This window comes from Musca autumnalis, unplaced genomic scaffold, assembly GCF_047663935.1.
Source record: "Musca autumnalis isolate F117 unplaced genomic scaffold, ASM4766393v1 scaffold_2, whole genome shotgun sequence".
Classification (NCBI taxonomy): Eukaryota; Metazoa; Arthropoda; class Insecta; order Diptera; family Muscidae; genus Musca; species Musca autumnalis.
In genome coordinates this window covers 28,819,689-28,830,141 of record NW_027411755.1, presented here as the reverse complement: position 1 = coordinate 28,830,141, position 10,453 = coordinate 28,819,689, and the positions used below count along the sequence as shown (strand labels likewise).

The window sequence follows — 10,453 nt, the reverse complement described above, 5'->3', positions numbered from 1 at the left end:
GATGTACAAAAACAACAAACAAAGTTATAATGCTAATTCATGATGGCTTACAGGGTCTCTTGCAAAAACTTCATCACGCCATAACGCGGAAGTTCGACTCACGGCGCATCTGTCCTTCGGGGTTTCTATCTCTGCCCCAACATTTGTGTTCACAGTGTAATTTAAGCAATATTGGGAGGCAGTAGGAGTCTATTCATTGTCGAAAAGCTGTTTCGCCTAAAATTGTGAAAGGACCCTAATTATTCCATTTTAATTAAGACTATTCTATGGTGGAGGGTATAAAAAGTTCGGCCCGGCCGAACTTAACGACTGTTTACTTGTTTTAGATTAGATTAGGTAACACTGTGCAACAAAATGGAGGTGAAAGTCTGGGGCACGGAAAATTCCTTTTGGGGAAGAAAGGCCTTGGTGAGTATATTATGAACCCCGAAGGACAGATCCGCCGTGAGTCGAACTTCCGCGTTATGGCGTGATAAACTTTTCGTTAGAGACCCTGTGGGCCATCAGGAATTAGCGTTATATCTTTGTTCACTGTTGTTGAAGTGCTCTACAAAAACAACAAACAAAGATATAATGCGAATTCATGATGGCTTACAGGGTCTCTTGCAAAAACTTCATCACGCCATAACGCGGAAGTTCGACTCACGGGAATTATCAAAGGGAATTATCTCTGCCCCAACATTTGTGTTCACAGTGTAATTTAAGCAATAGTGGGAGGCAGTAGGAGTCTATCCATTGCCGAAAAGTTGTTCCACCTAAAATTGTGAAAGGATCCTAATTATTCCATTTTAATTAAGACTATTTTATGGTGGAGGGTATAAAAAGTTCGGCCCGGCCGAAGTTAATGACTTTTTACTTCTTTTTGAGCTAAAGTTGGCACCGTTTCCAAAATGTTATATCGAGATAAAGACGTTTTAAATTTCTATGCTACATACAAATCACAATGAATTGTTCCCTTCCAACACTCCTCGTATCTGAGACAATTTTGTTCCGATCTTCTTGAAAATTTTACCACATATTTTATGCTACTTATACTTTCAAAATTGGCCAATAACATATTCTTCGTTTATCTCAAATTTACAAGTGGGGGTCACCCCTTAATATATTGTAGTCCTTCCTATAGAAAATCACTAGGTCTTCCTAGAGGAAATCAGTAGGACTCCTTAGAGACGACCTGTATGTCTTTCTATAGAAGACCACTGGGTCTTTCTGTAGCGAACCAATAAGTCTATATGTAGAAGAGTTCTGTCCTACATGTCTTTTATGGGTGTGCCATATATAATTCTGGAGTAGTCACGTAGTTTCTCTCGAGAAGTTCAACTATAACAAGGCACAATAACACACACGCTTCTCTCCTTAATGTTGTTGTTGGTTACATATAACAGTGATTTATGATAACAGCATTCACGTAGAACAGAGTGAGGCAGAGAACATTTTTGGGTCTCTCTTGTGTTCTCAATGAGCGTAAATTTGTTGTTGTTCACAACGTGTTAGCATCTACACAGGCTGTGAGCGATAACAAATTTACTGACGTAGAAGACAATCGAAGCAAAAAGATGAGGATATCCCAAAAACCCCGCCACATTTCTTATCTGCAACAAATTGTGGCGATAATTTCTTTAAATATAATATTTAAATATTGTCGTATTTAGTTTGATGACAGGGTGTGAATCGTTCAACTCGTTTCTTAAATTAAAAAAAAATATATAAAAATAAAGACTGACTTCGGAAATCTTTGATGCCTCGTAATGTTAACCAAACTCAAATTTGTGGTGTTTTTCCTGGATATTTTATTGCTAGACCCAGTTCAAGCTGGTGAAGAATGTCCAGTCAATTCTTCGAATGCAAATTGCCTACAGTTGGAACACATAAAATCCTCAATGAATAATATATGGAATCCATGTGAAAATTTTTACGGATATGCATGTGGCAAATGGTCTTCGCAGCACAAAAGTGACAATTATGCAAGTATCAAAGAAATGTTGGATTACAAATATAATATGGAATTAATACGAATTCTAGAAACTATAGATGATGCATTTTTACAAGAGGATTTTTTCAACAAAACCTTGGTTTATTATCAGTCGTGTATTAAGGCAGGTGATCGCAGACATTCCTATAGTGGCTATCTGGACATTATTAAACCGGGAAGATATTTAGAATGGCCTTTATTGTGGAAGTTGCGTCAAGAAAATGCTGGAAAACAGTGGCCAGCTGAAGAATTTGATGTGTACGAATTGCTGGGCCGTTTATGGAGGTATGGTTTCATGCATGCCATTATAAAACCAGAAATATATAAAACACAAAATGAAACGGTGGTTATGTTGACCCAACCCAAGGCAAACAGCTTAGCCATGGCTAATATGAAAGATAAACTCAAATTATTGGGTTTATCTGTAGATGAGGCCCATAATACTGCATGGCTGCTAAGCTCAGTTCAAACCACATTCCATAGAACCTACCAGGTGTATTCCTCACAAAAGAAGTCTCCCACATTCAGGTCCACAATGCATTATTTTCAAGCTTACCATCCAAATTTATACAAGTATATTCAAAGTAGTGGTATACAAAATTACTTACGGAATGTTACATTCAAAATATCCAATATACATTATTTCAAATTTATACAAACCAAGTTGAGGAGTGATCAACAAAAGGAGGACCTATGTAATCTTATTATGTTGCATTTGTTGGAACATTTGGAGGAGGACCAGGGAACAGGTGCAAACGTGAAATTGGATTGCATAAAGGTGGTGCGTCACGACTTTGAATTACCTTTAACGTTCTTATACTATGTACAAATCTACAAGCCAAATTTAAAGAATAAATATTCCGATATGAAAATGATATTTCATCAAATACGCAAGAGTCTTATGAAGCTGGTGGAAGATAAAACGGAATACTTCAATATTGAGGACTTACTCGCACACATTAACAAGACCTCAATAAATGTGGGCAATCAACCACAAACTGTACGCCACCCATATGTTCGACCACTATTTGCCGATATACCTCAGCTACAACCCGATAATTACTACTTCAATCGTGTCCACTTGCTGCGACATAGAGTGGCCGTATCATGGAAAAGCTCACAATATCGGACCCACGTCATGTATTCACATGATACTCCAATTGTTCAATCCTCTACACCATTTCACGATTCGAAGCGTAACATGTTGATATTACCATTTGGTACCCTACAACCTCCAATTTATCACGTTGATTTACATCCGATTTTCAAGTATTCTACATTAGGCATTTTATTGGCCGAGAATATTTTCCATACCACAGCTGCAGGAATACCCTATATGATGCCTACACCACCAACCGTTAAAGGCCACTTCAATCACATCGATTTGGATAATGCCCGAGTTGCTGGGGCCACAGCTGTTTCCTATTACGCCTATTTAAATCACCAGCCAGCGGATTTTTTGCAACCTGATTTTACTCAGATACCATGGCAAAAATTATTCTTTCTTAATATGGCGCAAATATTTTGTGCTAACGATTTAGTTGATCCCGATTTAAGAAGTAAAAATCAATTTTATTTGGAAAAGATTATGCCGTTGTTCCCGGGATTCGTTGAAGCGTTTCAGTGCCAAAGAAAATTGTTTGTTTTTGTTGATGAATAACTTGAGTTTTCTGTTATTAAATGAATAATTTAAAACAAAATGTTGCGAATTTATTTATTTGGATTGGTCTGAAAGTAGAATGGAAATATTATTTCCACATTGATGTATGATTTGATTAAAAAAATTGACAGAGTTCATAGAATTTTTCTGTTGGGGATTTATTTGTTAAAATGAATTTAATTTTAATAAAGAATATTTTTTATTCATCAACACAACAATAAACGTGGATTTTTAAAGAATATTTTTTCATTCATCATCACAACAAACAACGTGGATTTTTTATACAATATTTTTTCATTAAGCATCACAACCATAAACGTGGAGTTTTTAAACAATATTTTTTGATTCATCTTCACAACAATAAAAACGGATTTTGAAAGAATATTTTAACATCCATCATCTGTCCAATAAACGTGGATTTTTAAAGACTATTTGTTCATCCATCATCTAACCAATAAACGTGGATTTTTGAAAGATTATTTTTTCATCGACCATTTGACCAAAAAACGTGGATTTTTGAAAGATTAATTTTTCATCGACCATTTGACCAAAAAACGTGGATTTTTTAAAGAAATTTTTTCGTCGACAATCTGTCCAATAAACGTGGATTTTTAAACAATTTTTTTCGTCGACAACCTGACCAATAAACTTGGATTTTTTAAAGAATTTTTTTTGTCGACAATCTGACCAATAAACGTGGATTTTTTAAAGAATTTTTTTCGTCGACAATCTGACCAATAAACGTGGATTTTTTAAAGAATTTTTTTCGTCGACTATCTGACCAATAAACGTGGATTTTTTAAATAATTTTTTTCGTCGACAATCTGACCAATAAACGTGGATTTTTTACAGAATTTTTTTCGTCGACAATCTGACCAATAAACGTGGATTTTTTAAAGAATTTTTTTTCGTCGACAATCTGACCAATAAACGTGGATTTTTTACAGAATTTTTTTCGTCGACAATCTGACCAATAAACGTGGATTTTTTAAAGAATTTTTTTCGTCGACAATCTGACCAATGAACGTGGATTTTTTAAAGAATTTTTTCGTCGACAATCTGACCAATAAACGTGGATTTTTTAAAGAATTTTTTTCGTCGACAATCTGACCAATATACGTGGATTTTTTAAAGAATTTTTTTTCGTCGACAATCTGACCAAAAAACGTGGATTTTTTAAAGAATTTTTTTCGTCGACAATCTGACCAATATACGTGGATTTTTTAAAGAATTTTTTTCGTCGACAATCTGACCAAAAAACGTGGATTTTTTAAAGAATTTTTTTCGTCGACAACCTGACCAATAAACGTGGATTTTTTAAAGAATTTTTTCGTCGACAATCTGACCAATAAACGTGGATTTTTTAAAGAATTTTTTCGTCGACAATCTAACCAATAAAAGTGAATTTTTTAAAGAATTTTTTCGTCGACAATCTGACCAATAAACGTGGATTTTTTTAAAGAATTTTTTCGTCGACAATCTGGCCAATAAACGTGGTTTTTTAAAAGAATTTTTTCGTCGACAATCTGACCAATAAACGTGGATTTTTTTTTTAAATTTTTTGTCGACAATCTGACGAATAAACGTGGATTTTTTTTAAGAATTTTTTCGTCGACAATCTGAGCAATAAACGCGGATTTTTTAAAGAATTTTGTCTTCGACAATCTGACCAATAAACGTGGATTTTTTTAAAGAATTTTTTATATAAAAGTGGATTTTTTTAAAGAATTTTTTATATAAACATGGATTTTTTAAAGAATTTTTTATATAAACGTGGATTTTTTAAAGAATTTTTTATATAAACGTGGATTTTTTAAAGAATTTTTTCGTCGACAATCTGACCAATAAACGTGGATTTTTTTTTAAATTTTTCGTCGACAATCTTACCAATAAAAGTGGATTTTTTTTAAAGAATTTTTTCGTCGACAATCTAACCAATAAAAGTGGATTTTTTTTAAAGAATTTTTTTGTCGACAATCTGACCAATAAACGTGGATTTTTTTAAAGACAATCTGGCCAATAAACGTGGTTTTTAAAAGAATTTTTTCGTCGACAATCTGACCAATAAACGTATTTTTTTTAAAGAATTTTTTCGTCGACAATCTGACCAATAAACGTATTTTTTTTAAAGAATTTTTTCGTCGACAATCTGACCAGTAAACGTGGATTTTTTTTTTTTTAAATTTTTTGTCGACAATCTGACGAATAAACGTGGATTTTTTTAAGAATTTTTTCGTCGACAATCTGACCAATAAACGCGGATTTTTTAAAGAATTTTGTCGTCGACAATCTGACCAATAAACGCGGATTTTTTAAAGAATTTTGTCGTCGACAATCTGACCAATAAACGTGGATTTTTTTAAAGAATTTTTTATATAAACGTGGATTTTTTAAAGAATTTTTTATGTAAACGAGGATTTTTTAAAGCATTTTTTATATAAACGTGGATTTTTTAAAGAATTTTGTCGTCGACAATCTGACGAATAAACGTGGATTTTTTTAAGAATTTTTTCGTCGACAATCTGACCAATAAATGCTACATTCAAAATATCCAATATGGATTATTTTAAATTTATACAAACAAAGGTAAGCAGTGCTAAAGAAAAGGAAAATGTATGCAATCTTATTATGCTGCATTTGTTGCAACATTTGATTGGGGAACAGGTAACCGGTGCAAACAGGAAATTGGAGTGCATAAAAGTGGTGCGTCACGACTTTGAATTACCTTTAACATTTTTGTATTATTCAAAAATCTACGAACCAAATTTAAAGAATAAATATTCCGATATGAAAATGATATTTCATCAAATACGTGAGAGTCTTAAAAAGCTGCTGGAAGATAAATCGGAATATTTTAATATTGAGGACTTACTCGCACACATTAACAAAATCTCAATAAATGTTGGCAATCAACCGCGAACTGTACGCCACACATATGTTCGACCACTATTTGCCGATATCCCTCAGCTACAACCCGATAATTACTACTTCAATCATGTCCACTTGCTGCGACATAGAATGGCTGTATCATGGAAAAGTTCACAATATCGGACCCACGTCATGTATTCAAATGATAGTAAAATTGAGTATTCCTCTACACCATTTTACGATGCAAAACGTAACATGTTAATATTACCATTTGGTACCCTACAACCTCCAATTTATCACGCTGATTTACATCCGATTTTCAAGTATTCTACATTGGGCATTTTATTGGCCGAGAATATTTTCCATACCACAGCTGCAGGAATACCCTATATGATGCCTACACCACCAACCGTTAAAGGCCACTTCAATCACATCGATTTGGATAATGCCCGAGTTGCTGGGGCCACAGCTGTTTCCCTATTACGCCTATTTAAATCACCAGCCAGAGGATTTTTTGCAACCTGATTTTACTCAGATACCATGGCAAAAATTATTCTTTCTTAATATAGCGCAAATATTTTGTGTTAACGATATAGTTGATCCCAATTTAAGAAATAAAAATCAATATTATTTGGAAAAGATTATGCCGTTGTTTCCGGGATTCGTTGAAGCGTTTCAGTGCCAAAGAAAATTGTTTGTTTTTGCAGATGAATAACTTGAATTTTCTGTTATTAAATGAATAATTTAAAACAAAATGTTGCGAATTTATTTATTTGGATTGGTCTAAATGTAGAATGGAAATATTCTTTCCACATTGATATATGATTTGATTAAAAAAAAATTACGGAGTTTAAAGAATTTTTGTTTTAGGGACTTATTTGTTAAAATGAATTTAATTTTAATAATAAATATTTCACAACAATAAACGTGGATTTTTTAATAAAATTTTTTTAAACATCATTAAACAATGTACTTGGATTTTTTAAACAATATTTTTTCATGGATGTAAAAACGTGGATTTTTTAAACAATATTTTTTAATACATCATCTGTCCAATAAACGTGCATTTTTAAAAGACTACTTGTTCATCCATCATCTGTCCAATAAACGTGGATTTTTTAAAGATTATTTTTTAATCGACCATCTGAGCAATAAACGTTGATTTTTAAAAAAAAATTCATCTACCATCTGACAAATAAACGTGGATTTTTTAGAAAAAAATTTTCATCTACCTTCTGACCAATAAACGTGGTTTTTTACAAGAGTTTTTTCATCGACCATCTGCCCACTAAACGTGGATTTTTTAAACAATTTGCTTCATTGACCATCTGACCAATAATCGTGGACTTTTGAAAGATTATTTTTTCATCGACTATCTGACCACTAAACGTAGATTTTTTTTAAATTTTTTCATCGACCATCTGACCACTAAACGTGGATTTTTTTTTTAAATTTTTTAATCGATCATCTGACCAATAAACTTGGATTTTTTAAAGAATTTTTTCGTCGACCATATGACCAATAAACGTGGATTTTTTTAAAGAATTTTTTTGTCGACAATCTGACCAATAAACGTGGATTTTTTAAAGAATTTTTTCGTCGACAATCTGACCAATAAACGTGGATTTTTTAAAGAATTTTTTCGTCGACAATCTGACCAATAAACGTGGATTTTTAAAACAATATTTTTCATTCATCATCACAACAATACACGTGGATTTTTTAAACAATATTTTTCATTCATCATCACAACAATAAACGTGGATTTTTTAAACAATATTTTTCATTCATCATCACAACAATAAACGTGGATTTTTTAAAGAATATTTTTTCATCCACCATCACAACAATAAACGTGGATTTTTTAAACAATATTTTGCATTCATCATCACAACAATACATGTGGATTTTTTAAACAATATTTTTCATTCATCATCACAACAATAAACGTGGATTTTTTAAAGAATATTTTTTCAACCATCATAATCAAAATAAACGTGGATTTTTTAAAGAATATTTTTTCAGCAATCATAATCAAAATAAACGTGGATTTTTTAAAGAATATTTTTTCAGCCATCATCGTCAAGATAGACGTGGATTTTTTAAAGAATATTTTTTCAGCCATCATCATCAAGATAGACGTGGATTTTTAAAGAATATTTTTTAAGCCATCATCATCAAGATAGACGTCGATTTTTTAAAGAATATTTTTTAAGCCATCATCATCAAGATAGACGTGGATTTTTTAAAGAATATTTTTTCTGCATTCATCATCAAAATAAACGTGGATTTTTTAAAGAATATTTTTTCTGCATTCATCATCAAAATAAACGTGGATTTTTTAAAGAATATTTTTTCTGCATTCATCATCAAAATAAACGTGGATTTTTTAAAGAATATTTTTTCTGCATTCATCATCAAAATAAACGTGGATTTTTTAAAGAATATTTTTTTCTGCATTCATCATCAAAATAAACGTGGATTTTTTAAAGAATATTTTTTCTGCATTCATCATCAAAATAAACGTGGATTTTTTAAAGAATATTTTTTCTGCATTCATCATCAAAATAAACGTGGATTTTTTAAAGAATATTTTTTCTGCATTCATCATCAAAATAAACGTGGATTTTTTAAAGAATATTTTTTCTGCATTCATCATCAAAATAAACGTGGATTTTTTAAAGAATATTTTTTCTGCATTCATCATCAAAATAAACGTGGATTTTTTAAAGAATATTTTTTCTGCATTCATCATCAAAATAAACGTGGATTTTTTAAAGAATATTTTTTCTGCATTCATCATCAAAATAAACGTGGATTTTTTAAAGAATATTTTTTCTGCATTCATCATCAAAATAAACGTGGATTTTTTAAAGAATATTTTTTCTGCATTCATCATCAAAATAAACGTGGATTTTTTAAAGAATATTTTTTCTGCATTCATCATCAAAATAAACGTGGATTTTTTAAAGAATATTTTTTCTGCATTCATCATCAAAATAAACGTGGATTTTTTAAAGAATATTTTTTCTGCATTCATCATCAAAATAAACGTGGATTTTTTAAAGAATATTTTTTCTGCATTCATTATCAAAATAAACGTGGATTTTTTAAAGAATATTTTTTCTGCATTCATCATCAAAATAAACGTGGATTTTTTAAAGAATATTTTTTCTGCATTCATCATCAAAATAAACGTGGATTTTTTAAAGAATATTTTTTCTGCATTCATCATCAAAATAAACGTGGATTTTTTAAAGAATATTTTTTCTGCATTCATCATCAAAATAAACGTGGATTTTTTAAAGAATATTTTTTCTGCATTCATCATCAAAATAAACGTGGATTTTTTAAAGAATATTTTTTCTGCATTCATCATCAAAATAAACGTGGATTTTTTAAAGAATATTTTTTCTGCATTCATCATCAAAATAAACGTGGATTTTTTAAAGAATATTTTTTCTGCATTCATCATCAAAATAAACGTGGATTTTTTAAAGAATATTTTTTCTGCATTCATCATCAAAATAAACGTGGATTTTTTAAAGAATATTTTTTCTGCATTCATCATCAAAATAAACGTGGATTTTTTAAAGAATATTTTTTCTGCATTCATCATCAAAATAAACGTGGATTTTTTAAAGAATATTTTTTCTGCATCATCATCAAAATAAACGTGGATTTTTTAAAGAATATTTTTTCTGCATTCATCATCAAAATAAACGTGGATTTTTTAAAATATTTGCATCATCATCAAAATAAACGTGGATTTTTAAAGAATATTTTTCTGCATTCATCATCAAAATAAACTGGATTTTTAAAGAATATTTTTTCTGCATTCATCATCAAAAATAAGTGGATTTTTAAAGAATATTTTTTCTGCATTCAAAAAAACTGGATTTTTTAAAGAATATTTTTTCTGCATTCATCATCAAAATAACGTGGATTTTTTA

General features: G+C 30.8%; 1 protein-coding gene across 1 annotated transcript; it reads left to right on the top strand.

Annotated features, from left to right (window-relative positions):
* The first annotated feature begins 1,748 nt into the window (after positions 1-1,748).
* LOC141392191 (kell blood group glycoprotein homolog) lies at positions 1,749-3,632 on the top strand. The gene has a single exon (XM_073965146.1). The coding sequence runs from the start codon at positions 1,749-1,751 to the stop codon at positions 3,630-3,632; it is 1,884 nt and encodes a 627-aa protein (XP_073821247.1).
* The last annotated feature ends 6,821 nt before the right edge of the window (positions 3,633-10,453 follow it).

Bases quoted from the DNA above. Each gene is read 5' to 3' on its own strand.
- LOC141392191 (XM_073965146.1), top strand. From the start codon at position 1,749: ATGTTAACCAAACTCAAATTTGTGGTGTTTTTCCTGGATATTTTATTG.